Source organism: Tachypleus tridentatus, chromosome 2 (genome assembly GCF_004210375.1).
Source record: "Tachypleus tridentatus isolate NWPU-2018 chromosome 2, ASM421037v1, whole genome shotgun sequence".
Taxonomy (NCBI): domain Eukaryota; kingdom Metazoa; phylum Arthropoda; class Merostomata; order Xiphosura; family Limulidae; genus Tachypleus; species Tachypleus tridentatus.
This window is the reverse complement of record NC_134826.1, coordinates 128,673,045-128,689,041: the sequence shown is the minus strand read 5'-3', so window position 1 is coordinate 128,689,041 and position 15,997 is coordinate 128,673,045. Positions and strand designations below refer to the sequence as shown.

Sequence of the window (15,997 nt, the reverse complement as noted above, 5' to 3'; positions counted from 1 at the left end):
TGAATACACTATGTGTTTTCAATGTAATTAACAAACAAAGATCAGAAGTTGTCATTGACTGATAAGTTGAAATATCTCACAGCCTTACATTGTATGTGTGACCACGTGATGACGTCTTAAAAATGTCACTGTCTTGATGTCACTTCTCACATCGTTCATATGTGTCTGTGGTATTTTGTAACAAGTAGTGTCTCAATGTTAGACAGTCTCAAAATGTTATGAAATTTTAATTCTTATGGGAACCGGATCTATAAACAGTAAGTCTTTCATTTATTATTTTATTTGCAACAAAATGAAATCACACATAGGACATAATAACATGCAGTTATAGTTATAAAGTGAAATAGCATGTTAAATTATAAACAAAATTAAATAATCGTCCTTTTCAGGACAGTATGTAAAGTATATTATTGGTTTTAATAAATGTCTCATTCAAATGAGGAATAATAGATATGTTATAACAGTTGTTTCATTAAAATAGGAGTTTTTGTGTCCTTTTCAGGATAATAAGTGATTTACGTATAAAAGATCAAGAAACGTAAAAAGCACAATTAAATATAAAAGTAATGAGTTAGTGTTTCATACATAAAATGAATATTGATCATAATTAAATCTAGCAATTGATTATATGTTGAGATATGTATACTAATCTCATCGTGATTGTTGTTCCACTTCTTGGTACTATGGCATTATGTTCACCTATCAGTGCACACAAAGTAACGAGCCCCTAACAACACGCCCTCTGGTTCCATTTCGCGAAACTATAGCGTCATCGTCTCTGATTACATCATTCCACGACGTCATCGTTTCTGCCCTTTGCTGTTGCCTGACGATCTCCAACTGAGGTGGCATTCTTTGGGCACAGGCATACCCCTTACCTACTGACATCATTTAAGTCTCAGTTAAGAACAATTAGTAGTTGTGCTAACAAATGAATAACGCATGCGACATTCGTTAACCCATTCATGAGGTATATAGAATTATTCCAAGGAAGTATTTTAAACAGTAATGTATCTGCATCCTCCAGATGCTGCCTACCAATATATATGATGTCCATCTTTTAAAAATCTATGGTATAAACTAAATTATTAACATGATATATCTTGTATAATATGTCCACTTTAACATACAAATGACACATATTAACCTGTTAAATGGCGAGTGGTCCATTCAAATTCGCTGCTCGTAACCTTTAATGTATCCTCTGAATTATTTAGTTGCCATTAACTTATTACATTGTCATTAAGTTATCTAGATATTGTCCTTTTGTGTAGCCATCAGAGGTTATGCTAAATCTATCGGCACATTTCATCATTCTAACCTCTAATTATTTTTTTCATTGTGACGTCAACACTTTATATACATCTGACTTTAATGTTCGCAATACACAAGTACATTATCAGTTTGAGTTTTTTAGTAGTAAGTTTATTTGCAGTTAAACACAAAGTTATACAATGGGCTATCTGTGCTCTGCTCACTAGGGATATCGAAACCCGATTTCGAGCGTTGTAAATCCGCCAACATGTAGCTGAGAAACTTCATAGTCAGCCCTAACATTGGCATATTGGCTTTTCATCCATCCGGCTTTAAATGTTTACAGTGTATAAGTACATTATTAGTTTATATTAAATATTTTTCGTGCTTAGAAAAACAACAACAAAATATCTCAAATATAAATGATTCGTGAAGCTCTGAATCAATTACTAAATAAACACTGTACCAAAAGTTTATTTGTTACGAGTTACTAACCATTTTATTCATAGAAGTAAAAAAGATAAATTTAGACAAATGGTAAGTAAAGTCTTTCATTAGACTAACTCATAGCGAATGTAGCGCTACTTGTTTTTGGCGTTGAAGCTTCTCTCGTGTCTGAGAAGACAGCTAGAAACTGCAGTGTCAACTATAGTAGGAACCTCGAAGATACTAGACGACTGTAACGGCGCCGGTTTGCCAGCATCTGTGCATCGAATTGCCGCATTGTGCGAAGTAGATACAGGTCTGTGTGAAACAAATACAGTTTGAAGTCTCTATGAAGTAACGGAATTGAAATCAATGTCCTCACAAATCTATTTTTAAATAGTGTTTTTATGCAAGATAGAGCTTAACGTCCTTGAGACAAGACTGTAAAAACAGTAAATGGTCAGTGTCTCCAGTGAATGGTGATAATCATCTGGCAATATGAGGTATTCGTTCTTATTTCCCTCATCTGTTTCGATAATTTTAAAACTTATTCAGAACTTAGGTACAAGTATTAATGACCTATTTCACTAATTCATTTTTATACGTTAAACTGTTATGATTCTGCTATTTTTTTTTTATTGCAGATCGTAATTTAAACTGCAGCTTTAGTAAACGGAACATTGTCAATGTATGAGCTTTCGCTAGCAATAGAATGTTAACATGATTGCCCCCGTATACGTATAAAACGTATTTAACAGATATAAAAAACAGACTCGAATACCATCAAAATACCACATTTTTAGTAAAAGTTTCATTTTCTTATGAAACTGAAATGCCCCAGAATCTTCTAGTATGTCTCTTTAATCATTGAAATTGTTTGTCCAAATTTCATCGCCTCCTTCACGTATACTTGCCCAGTTCCCGTTTCAAAAGTTAAATGTTTCCCAATAAAAAGTCAACACTAGATATAAAAACGCTTATATTATAAACACATACCTAGTGTGCTAACACTGGAAATAATCACGAATTTGACTCATTCCATTCATTAGGTGGAACAAAAAAATTGGACACCCCTTTCCTCAACTAAAGATAGTGTAAATGAAATAAAGAAGTTATTGTGTATTGATATATTTATATGTCTTATACCGATAAAGACTAACTAAAGGTTATTAACAAATGCCTTTCTATTGACCTTTATTTTTATGACATAGGATGATACGTCTCCATGTGCGATGCGACATCCTTCTTAACATATTAGGGGTGATATTTTTGTATCAAAGTTTAAATTGTTTCATATCGTTCCTTTGCCTCGATCTATTTAATAAAGCCCCACTAAAACGCGAAAAACTATTTTTTTTAACCTACCCAGTGCATTACAATACATAAGTAACGCAGTATATTAACTGCCATGTTTGTGCATTTCACAATGCGTCAACCTAACAAGCACTACACAAATCGGTAGTAGCCTGAGATAATGTTTGTCAAATTATTTGGATTTTCTAATTGCATATTACCAACTATATTCCAACGACACAGTTATAAATTTCGTGTCGTTGTTTTTTTCGTGTTCCAAAATGGCCGCTCTTACCACAGTGCTTTTTGAAGTAACATGCACCAAACATTGGACGAAAGTCAGACATCTAATTCAGTTTATTCATTTACAGAAGTTGAAAAGTAATAAATGATATGGTTTATATGGATTGTAACTATTGCTTAAAAAGCCCAAATATTTGCACTTGTATTCAGCAAATAGATTTGCACATCGTAATACAGATATAGTTATTTCTGCTGTATTAACTTTATTATTGTTGTTGTTGTAGCCTTTACGGTCAATTAGTTACAGAAAACATTTCTATTAATTCAGAATTAATGATTCACTAAGATTGTAATTTTCTAACTGAAAAGATGCTACGTGATAACGCAACCAGTTGTAGAATGTCAAAAACAAATCTGAACACGTTATCACGACGTGTACTTCATTTCAACATACTCTTTGTTAAGGTCCCTTCCAGTGGATCAGTGGCAAGGCTGAAGGCTTATAACGCTAACAACCTGGTTTCGGTACCCTTAGTGGACACAGCACAGATGGTCTAATTTGTGGCTTTGTGCTTGTTTGTTTTTCAATTTCGCGCAAAGCTACACGAGGACTATCTGCACTAGCCGTCCCTGATTTACAAGTGTAAGACTAGAGGGAAGACAGCGAGTCATCACCGCCAACTTTTGGGCTACTATTTTACCAACGAATAGTGGGATTGACCGTACAATTTTAACGCCTCCACGGTTGAAAGGGCGAACATGTTTGGCGTGACGGGAATTCGAACCCGCGAGCCTCAGATTACGAGTTCAGTGCCTTAACCACCTGGCCATGCCGGTCCAAACTTTGTGCTTAACTACGAAATCGTACATGGCACAATGTACGGCATCAAACTTAAAGAAAAGAAAGTTCTGCGTGCTCTGAACATCTCCTGATTGGATTGCTTCTAACTCCACAAATGTGGTTTCGATACCAGCAGTACTCAGAGCAACGAAACTATTTTGTGTAGCTTTGTGCTTAACAACAACCAAACATTTCCTTAATATTTTTTTTATTTTGAAAACGACGATACTGAAAAGTGGTAGTCACGTGACTTAACATTTTTTTCTTCTCTAAAACGTTTTAAAAACTCTGGGCTAATATTCTATTCTGGGAAGGGGGGGGGGGCTCTTCATCTAAATTCTTAAAATGTTTATATCTTAAGGCCAGTCTTAGTTGTGACACCTCAATGGGAAGGTAAATAGGAATTTAAATTGGTTGAGGAACTCACCGAAACGCAATTTAAAATTATAGTAGTTCAACGAATAAAAGCAGAAAGTAAACAATTCTGATAAAAATCTGACTCAAGGAAGTAGTGTTTGAAAACAGAAAGGTATAAGAAAGAGAATTAAAGTAGACATTGTGTTGTGCTGGGTATCGGATATTAAGAATTAAAGTAGACATTGTGTTATGCTGGGTATCGCATATTAAGAATTAAAGTAGACATTGTGTTGTGCTGGGTATCGGATATTAAGAATTAAAGTAGACATTGTGTTGTGCTGGGTATCGGATATTAAGAATTAAAGTAGACATTGTGTTATGCTGGGTATCGCATATTAAGAATTAAAGTAGACATTGTGTTGTGCTGGGTATCGGATATTAAGAATTAAAGCAGACATTGTGTTGTGCTGGGTATCGGATATTAAGAATTAAAGTAGACATTGTGTTATGCTGGGTATCGCATATTAAGAATTAAAGTAGACATTGTGTTGTGCTGGGTATTGGATATTAAGAATTAAATCAAGCATTGTGTTCTGCTGGGTATCGGATATTAAGAATTAAAGTAAACATTGTGTTGTGCTGGGTATCGGATATTAAGAATTAAAGTAGACATTGTGTTGTGCTAAGTATCGCATATTAAGAATTAAAGTAGACATTGTGTTGTGCTGGGTATCGGATATTAAGAATTAAAGTAGACATTGTGTTGTGCTGGGTATCGGATATTAAGAATTAAAGTAGACATTCTGTTGTGCTGAGTATCGGATATTAAGAATTAAAGTAGACATTGTGTTGTGCTGAGTATCGGATATTAAGAATTAAATTAGACATTGTGTTGTGCTGAGTATTGAATATTAAGAATTAAATCAGGCATTGTGTTGTGCTGGGTATCGGATATTAAGAATTAAAGTAAACATTGTGTTGTGCTGAGTATCGCATATTAAGAATTAAAGTAGACATTGTGTTCTGCTGGGTATCGAATATTAAGAATTAAAGTAGACATTGTGTTGTGCTGGGTATCGGATATTAAGAATTAAAGTAGACATTGTGTTATGGTGGGTATCGCATATTAAGAATTAAAGTAGGCATTGTGTTGTGCTGGGTATCGAATATTAAGAATTAAATCAGGCATTGTGTTGTGCTGGGTATCGGATATTAAGAATTAAAGTAGACATTGTGTTATGCTGGGTATCGCATATTAAGAATTAAAGTAGACATTGTATTGCGCTGAGTATCGGATATTAAGAATTAAAGTAGACATTGTGTTGTGCTGAGTATCGGATATTAAGAATTAAAGTAGACATTGTGTTGTGCTGAGTATCGGATAGTAAATACGATATTATAAAGAAATAACTGAAAACTGAAGGAAGTACAGCTACCAGTTTTTACCATTTCAAACTTATTTTAAAACTCTCTTGAAGGCTTAACGTTATATCTTACTACGAGTTCATCTCGATGTGCATTTGTTTCTCAGTTAATTCGTTATATTTTCTGCTGCCCTAAACATGTAAACCGAAAAAAATTGTACGTCAGTTGTTTCCCGAACTTTTCTGTTGGCCATGAAATGTGTACTACAAAGACGTACCTCAGTTATTTTCCCTCTGCACTGTTGATCAAGATATGCATTCCTTCAAAATTATAAAAGTCACCTTAGCACCCAAGATGTTCACATAATTTAGAAGCAGAAAAGACAAATAATAATAAACATAAGAGTTAAGTTATATACAAGATGGAATTTACCTAATAATAAGGACCAACTGAACCGTTCTTATTTATAGCTATCAAAAACAAACACACCAGTATTTCTCTCTAAACGTTTTTGATCACAGATATATCAGTTTTAACTAATTATTAATTTGTAATTAACACAGAAATTAACTTTATCTCATTAGTGGGAGAAGGTGACAAAGATGTTATTGTTCGAAGAGTTAATTTTTGGTGAGTCATTCTTTACTTCTATGCCAAGTAATATACAAAAAAAATGAAAACATGTCTATATCATGTGCGAGTAAAATTACATGTTCTCAGTAGATGTTCATTCAACCAATGTGTGTATATTTAAAACATTTTTTTTCGGATGATTTGTCTGTAACTGCTTTTCGTCTGTATCATACAAAATGTTTAAAAGTTATCTCTGGGCCATGTAAACAAAAAACAAAAAACAACTTACCGGTAAGTGTGTGTATTCTTATAGCAAAACCACATCAAACTATCTGTTTAGTCTACTGAAAGGAATCGAACCGGCGATTTTAGCGTTGTAAATCCGTAAATCTACCGCTGTACTAGCGGGGGACTTAGGCGCGAAGGTCCGATTTGTTATCTTGTACCTAAAATTGACGAATATGTCGCCAATGTAAAAAGAGACTTAAGTAACTGGGATGATTTAATCCAAACACAGTACGTATTCTGCTTATACATACATGTGATAAAACGTTCTCTGTGTTCAATACCCTTGGTATCATGCGGAAGTCTTAAGGTAATCACGATAACGAGAAACAACGAACTAAGGTTGATATAGGCTAGTAAGTTCTGGAATACCGCGTTTTAAGGAAATAATTAATTAACAAAATTAACGTTACGTGTGTTTACAAAATATCTCTATACTTCGGACCATAAACACACCAAATTATTCAGTTCACGCACTGCTATTACTCGCTGCCAAACAAATCCGTAATATCAAACAGTTTATTTAATGTTCTGCTCGTCTGGCCTTTCAAAACGTCAAAGTAAAGCTACTGCGTTCATAATAGCTGGTAGAAACTGTTATTAAACTAAAACTATACCAAAATATATTTACAATAATTTCACTGTGTAAAATTTGTGTTTATAATATTTTAAATCTTGGAAGTTCCATGTAGTATAAATTATATAGTTCTCTCAAATGTTTTCAGAATCATTTTCAACCCCGTATGAGTAACATATTTCAATATCAACGGAAATATGAAGAAAGAAGCAAAGTTAAAGCATTTCATTTCGACATCCTTTGTCAAAACGTATTTTGTGTTGCATTGAACTCAACTTAAAATCATAAATTAGATTCTCAGCTCACTGGTTTGTTTTGAATTTCGCGCAAAGCTACGCGAGGGCTCTCTGCGTTCGCCGTCTATAATTTAGCAGTGTAAGACTAGATAGAGAGAAGGCAGCTGGTCATCACCAACCACCGCGAACTCTTGGGCTACTCTTTTTACCAACGAGTAGTGGGATTAACCGTAACATTATAACGCTCCATCGGATGAAAGGGCGAGCATGTTTGGTGTGACGGGGATTCGAACCCGCAACCCTTGGATTACAAGTCGAGTGCCTTAACCACCTGGCCATTCCGGGTACATTAAGTTGTTATACAGGTTTGTACTAAAAACAACTAAATTCAGTCCTACGTTACTTTCAACCTTTTATACCCTCAAAATACGTTTGTCTTTCAATGTATTAAATTTAGAAACTAGAGCATGTTGTCTATTTTTCTTGATGATAACTGTTTATATATGCTGGTGTGATTGTGGGTGGGGATTACGGCTGGGTAAAATGCTTACGAATATGTACGTTAATTTTATTCGTGTACATAAAAGTGATTTTGTTCTCACTAATTCCAAATTTTTGTGTTACGTATAAATACGCTTATTGCTGCTGTAATATGTTCAATGTCTGGCAGTGGATTTTAGTATCCAGTATTTGGGTCCACTTACAAATAATAAAAAAAAAAGACTACACCCCACATACTACGACCGTGGGTGCGTTCAGAAAGTGACGGTCAACTTCCACTAACCGGTCAGGTAAAAGCATCCCATGACATAATAGTGAGTGCTTGCAACCAACTACCTGACTTCTTCAAAGTATATCGGCCCAAAATAAAAGTTGATAGTTGATAGATAGTCTTTGAGTAATTTTGCACGAATGTACAAAGGCAAACAAACAAAACCAATAACTATAACTTACATGAATTTTTAACTCATCGAATTTTATCCGCTTTCTATTTATTTCTATGATTTCCTTAGTCGTCTTCTTCCTTGCGTTTAGTAAGATACATAATAGAATAGATCCACATATAATGATACCTGTACTCACTGTTTATCTTTATTTACAACACAAAATCCTCAAATGTAGTCAACTTTCGAAATATTTTCTCAGCAATTTTGGTCATAATGGTGAATATTTTTTATGTTATCACAATCCTTATACATATATATATTTTTAGCCGCATCATATCGGCTCATATAACGGCTTTTTTTTTTTCTTCTTTGAAGTACAAACTATTAGCACATAGCTTCCTCAACTCTTGGTGGATTTGAGATCTAATTACAGCTTCAAACTCAGAGGGTCAAACCCATATGATGATGTATTTGACCACGCCCAAGGTCTCAGGGCCTGATTTACTGTAATCTTGCCTAAAGGAATTCAAGTTTGAAGGTAGGCCTGAAGAGATTCTGATGAGTAATGAAATCGAGTTGAGTATACGCGTGACCCACGCGTGTTATTTCTGGCGCACCAAAATATAACTAACAAAAAAAATGAGGAAAAAAAGGTGTTATAGGTTAATTTATTCTTATCTTCTCTAAAAGAATTTTATATGCCGTGGCTGTTGAGGATTCCCTCTTGTTTGAAGAAAGGAATATTATTTTTTGAATGAAAATGTAGCTGTGCCACATGACACTTAGTAAATAAATCCGCTGATACAAAACTAAAATTGTACATAGTCATCTTGTCTTAAATTTTCGTTATGTGTCTTTTGGGGTACAATGTTGAAACGAAATAAGACAGTTATACGAAGCATGCTTTTTAAATATAAGTTATGATACGAATTTTTGTAAATAAAAATAAAATAAAAGGACAAAACATAATAACTTACGTAATTGTGTTTAATGATCATAACAGCTATTTTATTTCTTTATGTGGTAAATATCTTCTTTGGGGAAGATAAACAAAAAAGAGATCAGAGAAGGTCATTTTTACATAGTTCTGGGAAATAAAGAAATTGTCAGAGAGAGATTAAAGAAAATGACCACCAGGGGGAGACAATACACAATCAAGGGAAAGAGATCGTCAGATTAAAACCGTTTTTCGCCTTCAGCAAACTCAAAAAAGGTATATTTCTTTCACATACTTTAACTTGATGGCCGGTTAACTTAGTAATGGCTGTTTCGTGTAACAATTTACGGTAGAGTACCAGTTACTACCTCCGAGTTCAGTTTTACTTTGTTTTAAGGACTTTCAGTCGGCTGTAGTTCGATTACCAAGTGAAATCCTGTGTCTTTATCACAACTTTCAAATAAAATTGTCACTTGTTTTCCTTGAAATACGAACAGACACTTATCTCTCTCTGTGTGTGTGAAAACGGCTCGTTATTGTTTTTGTTAGTTAGTTTTCCTAATCATTTTGTCTTATTCTGTGTTGTTGTCACTATTCTAACTTATTCTCTTATATTGCTTTTAAAACCGTACATACCCTGTCTATATATTACCTTTTACGCAGGCCTTATGTTACTGTATACCTCTTACTGTCACAGTATTTTCTGATTTCATTTTTACTTACATCTATATCCTTACATACCCTGTCTACAGTACATTAGGCAAGGCCTTGTTGTTACCGTGTTTTCCTATTCCACTTTCTTTACATATATTGTTTGTTTTTTGAATTTCGCACAAAGCTACTCGAGGGCTATCTGTGCTAGCCGTCCCTAATTTAGCAGTGCAAAACTAGAGGGAAGGCAGCTAGTCATCATCCACCGCCAACACTTGGGCTACTCTTTTACCAACGAATAGTGGGATTGACCGTCACATTATAACACCCCCACGGCTGAAAGGGCGAGCATGTTTGGCACGATGGAGATGCGAACCCGCGACCCTCAGATTACGAGTCGCACACCTTAACACGCTTGGCTATGCCGGGCCCTTTACATGTATTACTTCACATGCTCTATCTATATTATGAATGATATAGTTCACCTGTCAGTGTGTTTTTTTTTTCATATTTCTTTCTAATAGTATAGCGGTATTTATCTGGACTTAGACCTCTAGAAACTAGGTTTCGATGCCCATGGTGGGCAGAGCACAGATATCCCTTTGTGTAGCTTTGCGCTTAACTACGAACAAACGTTTTTATATGTGTAATGTCTAACTATGACTAGTCATGTTTTCATTATTTCTGCAATGTTTGTTACAACTAAACCTCTCTCCACCCTTAAACTTTTCTTAGCTTTCATTCTACGTTTTAAACCGAATTACTCTGACCTGTTTTATTCTTCCTGCTCTCCATTCTTGTTGTATATCTTCTCATTGAGAATGTGCACTTAAGGTTCTATGTGAAAGGTATATTTTTAGAATGCAATTAAAACATTTTTATTGCAGGTTCGTCATTAATGTAGCATTACATAGTCAGCTCGTGCAGTCTGTTGAAGCTATTGACGAGTTTACCAATGTATCACGAAAACATAGTGTTAAGTGTATAGTTTCATTCATAATAATTAGAAGAGCAGAAGCTGAACTCCACGTTACAAAGTGGAAAAAAAAATTACTATGGGTTCATTTTGCACTGGTTAGTGCTGCTGTGAGATTATTAAAGCTTTTTTGTCGGTTTTGAGAAGGTTGTTAAAACATGGCATTATGAGTACATAAACGAGCTATGATCATAAAAGTTGAGGGTACGTTTTATACTGACGTTTATATTGCAGTTTCACAAACTTGAGCATACGTGAAAATAATGGAAACATTAATGCTAAAAACTTGGCTACATATTTTTGTATATAAATTAATAAGGCAAAAGTTACGATCAGAAAAATAAACCCATTAACTGTGAAACATTTCGATTATTCTTAAATAAGGTGATTGAGAGCAGAAGGTATACATTTTCAGGAAATAAAACTTATGATAGCCTATTCTTAAATATCACAATTCTTCAGTGTCCCTTCCTGCTTTGGCTTAAGAATCTTGGTAAGGCATTAAAACGAAAATAATATTTTGTTTTTTAGATTATTTAAAATATTTTCTTTTGGGCCTGGTGGTGGAAATGTGCACTACAAAATAATGAAGGTTGTTGTATGGTTTTTGAATTTCGCGCAAAGCTACACGAGGGCTATCTGCTCTAGCCACCCCTAATTTTGCAATGTAAGACTAGAGGGAAGTTAGCTAGTCATCACCATCCACTGCCAACTCTTGGGCTACTCTTTTACCAACGAATAGTTTGATTAACCGTTACATTATAATGTCTCTACAATTGAAAGGACGAGAATGTTTTGGTGTGACGAGGATTCGAACCTACGACTCTCGGAATACGATTCGAGTGCCTTAACTACCGGGCCATGTAGGTTATTAAAAGTAGTTAACAAACAGGAGCATAGTCTCCAAATGAATAGGAGTACTTTTGCTATCGTGTCTCCTAGTGGGTCAGCGGTAAACTAACGGAATTAAACGAAATTTTGATGCCTGTGGCGAGCAGAACGTAGATGGCCCATTTTGTATCTATGCACTAAAAAAAACAATAATAACTTCAAACAAATAGTGTAATCTAATGGGTGTAACCTTACAGTGTTCACCTATCTCATTGAGAGATTGCTGGTTTTATACATTTGTTTTTGCTGATGAATATATTAGGTGGAAGATTATGTGAAAAGGGGGAAGTGTTTTCTCAAAATCAATGATATTAGTTTCAAAAAGTATTTAGTGCACTTTTAAATAACATTATAATATTTAATGTGCATTAACGTGTAATGAGGTATACGATAACATTATAATATTTAATGCGCATTAACGTGTGATAATGAGGTATACGATAACATTATAATATTTAATGTGCATTAACGTGTGATAATGAGGTATACGAGATGGAGCTAAATAAATTAATTTGGTTTCAATTTCGCACAAAGCTATTGCGCTACATGTCCCTAATTTAGCAGTAAGAGACCAGAGGGAAGGTAGCTAGTCATCACCACCCACCGCCAACTCTTGGGCTACTGTTTTACCAACAAATAATGGGATTGACTCATTGTTACGTTATAACAACCCCATGGATGAAAGTATAATGGATATAGTTTAGAGCAGATTAATCAAACAGTTTGATGGTTGTAGTACAGAGCAGATTACTAAAACAGCATAATGGATATTGTATATTGCAAATGAATAAAACAGTTTAATCAATGTGTTTTACAGCACATTAATAAAACAGTATGATGGTTGAGGTATAGAGCAGGTTAATAAAGTAGTTTAATGGTTGTAGTACAGAGCAGGTTAATAAAACACTAAAGCAGATGTAGTATGTAACAGGTTAATAAAACAGTATAATATATGTAGTATGTAACAGGTTAAAAACGTATAATATATGTAGTATATAACAGGTTAATAAAACAATATAATATATGTAGTATGTAGCAGGTTAATAAAACAATATAATATATGTAGTATGTAACAGGTTAATAAAACAGTATAATATATGTAGTATGTAACAGGTTAAAAATGTATAATATATGTAGTATATAACAGGTTAATAAAACAATATAATATATGTAGTATGTAGCAGGTTAATAAAACAATATAATATATGTAGTACGTAGCAGGTTAATAAAACAATATAATATATGTAGTATGTAGCAGGTTAATAAAACAATATAATATATGTAGTACGTAGCAGGTTAATAAAACAATATAATATATGTAGTACGTAGCAGGTTAATAAAACACTATAATAAATGTAGTACGTAGCAGGTTAATAAAACAATATAATAGATGTATGTAGCAGGCTAAGAAAACCGTATAATGGATGTAGTTTAGAGCATGTTAGTAAAACAGTATAATGGATGTAGTTTAGAGCAGGTTAAGAAAACAGTATAATGGATGTAGTTTAGAGCAGGTTAAGAAAACACTATAATGGATGTAGTTTAGAGCATGTTAGTAAAACAGTGTAATGGATGTAGTTTAGAGCAGGTTAAGAAAACAGTATAATGGATGTAGTTTAGAGCAGGTTAAGAAAACAGTATAATGGATGTAGTTTAGAGCATGTTAGTAAAACAGTGTAATGGATGTAGTTTAGAGCAGGTTAAGAAAACAGTATAATGGATGTAGTTTAGAGCAGGTTAAGAAAACAGTATAATGGATGTAGTTTAGAGCAGGTTAAGAAAACAGTATAATGGATGTAGTTTAGAGCAGGTTAAGAAAACAGTATAATGGATGTAGTTTAGAGCATGTTACTAAAACAGTGTAATGGATGTAGTTTAGAGCAGGTTAAGAAAACAGTATAATGGATGTAGTTTAGAGCAGGTTAAGAAAACAGTATAATGGATGTAGTTTAGAGAATGTTAGTAAAACAGTGTAATGGATGTAGTTTAGAGCAGGTTAAGAAAACAGTATAATGGATGTAGTTTAGAGCAGGTTAAGAAAACAGTATAATGGATGTAGTTTAGAGCATGTTTGTAAAACAGTGTAATGGATGTAGTTTAAAGCAAGTTAAGAAAACAGTATAATGGATGTAGTTTAGAGCAGGTTAAGAAAACAGTATAATGGATGTAGTTTAGAACAGGTTAAGAAAACAGTATAATGGATGTAGTTTAGAGCAGGTTAAGAAAACAGTATAATGGATGTAGTTTAGAGCAGGTTAGTAAAACAGTGTAATGGATGTAGTTTAGATAGGTTAAGAAAACAGTATAATGGATGTAGTTTAGAGCAGGTTAAGAAAACAGCATAATGGATGTAGTTTAGAGCATGTTTGTAAAACAGTGTAATGGATGTAGTTTAAAGCAAGATAAGAAAACAGTATAATGGATGTAGTTTAGAGCAGGTTAAGAAAACAGTATAATGGATGTAGTTTAGAGCATGTTTGTAAACAGTGTAATGGATGTAGTTTAGAGCAGGTTAAGAAAACAGTATAATGGATGTAGTTTAAAGCAAGTTAAGAAAACAGTATAATGGATGTAGTTTAGAGCAGGTTAAGAAAACAGTATAATGGATGTAGTTTAGAGCATGTTTGTAAAACAGTATAATGGATGTAGTTTAGAACAGGTTAAGAAAACAGTATAATGGATGTAGTTTAGAGCAGGTTAAAAAAACAGTATAATGGATGTAGTTTAGAGCAGGTTAAGAAAACAGTATAATGGATGTAGTTTAGAGCATGTTAGTAAAACAGTGTAATGGATGTAGTTTAGAGCAGGTTAAGAAAACAGTATAATGGATGTAGTTTAGAGCAGGTTAAGAAAACAGTATAATGGATGTAGTTTAGAGCATGTTTGTAAAACAGTGTAATGGATGTAGTTTAAAGCAAGTTAAGAAAACAGTATAATGGATGTAGTTTAGAGCAGGTTAAGAAAACAGTATAATGGATGTAGTTTAGAGCATGTTTGTAAAACAGTATAATGGATGTAGTTTAGAACAGGTTAAGAAAACAGTATAATGGATGTAGTTTAGAGCAGGTTAAGAAAACAGTATAATGGATGTAGTTTAGAGCAGATTGAGAATATAAAATGGTGGATGAAGTGTAAACCTATTAAAATTGAATGGTCTGTGAATTATAGAACACAATATGAAACCAGATACACCGTAAAAAATAAAGAACACGGTTGTGTAAGACGTCCAATTGTGATATGAAAAGACATGATTTGATGAGACGATTCTTTTTTATCCTCACTCTCAAATCCTTCTCTTCCATCACCTAGGTGTCCTATCTGGCCAGAACGGAAGCCAACATTCAGCACACATGAGCTCCCTTGCACAGCCGCCCCGTCTACGAGAAAAAGTGAAGCATATACTTTCTTCAAAGATGCTTTGCTGTGGCCGTAGAAAGGTACGTCAATAAAATACTTCACTAGGGCATATTAATACTTCACGTACTTCCCGTATTTTCATTATATTAAGTAGTGAAAATCTCTCTTAACTTTCTTAACTCCGTCAGTTTATGTAAAGACATAGATGGGAGCTGGTATAAAAATATGTTATGTCTGTGTGTTTGAACTGGTTAACTTATTAAATAAATACGCTTATCAATGGTTAAGAAATATTATGTGTCGTGACACGTAATTTCTTAAATTACAGAGAAACATTCGAGCTCATGTTTTTCTTTGAGAGATTTTGTGGTTTTCTGTATTTTGACGTTATTGTTATTGAAAAATTGAAATATGTTCTACAAAATACTTTCAGTAGTGAATGAGTTTGTTAGTAAGTTAGTTAGTTTAGTGCGGATAGAAGAGAATTGGTAAGTGAAGTGTTTATATTATACATTATAATATTATATTATACATGAGAAAAGTGGATCTTGCATTCTTTTTTTTACCGAATAATCCAAAAAAACTCGCAGACCAATGTGTTACAAATATCAACATGACTTATGTGTAAATGTGTCTGTAAAACTAAAACGAAACGAGAACATTTGGAAAGTTCCCAGATAAACTGCTTTTAGTATAGTATACTGTTGTATTTTAAAACATATCCAAAACAGTTCAATATCTTTACCGACTGTGTTATGCTTTCTTTACAATAATTTATTTCTTTGTTTAATTTCGAACAAAACTATTTGTATGGGGACTGTTTGCACTAGCCGTCCATAATTTCAAGA

At 33.7% G+C, this 15,997-nt stretch overlaps 1 protein-coding gene across 7 annotated transcripts in view; it reads left to right on the top strand.

Annotated features, from left to right (window-relative positions):
- LOC143245085 (rho GTPase-activating protein 100F-like) overlaps positions 1-15,997 on the top strand; it is an 81,660-nt gene that overhangs the window by 19,659 nt on the left and 46,004 nt on the right. For 6 of the 7 annotated variants that reach the window (XM_076490950.1, XM_076490951.1, XM_076490949.1 and 3 more), the window contains one exon: positions 15,102-15,229. In XM_076490950.1, coding sequence (XP_076347065.1) covers positions 15,143-15,229 — 87 coding nt within the window. In that variant the 5' untranslated portion in view covers positions 15,102-15,142. Of the gene's footprint in view, positions 1-1,876; positions 1,997-15,101; positions 15,230-15,997 lie in introns of those variants that run through there. The other variant, XM_076490952.1, reaches the window with a different exon arrangement.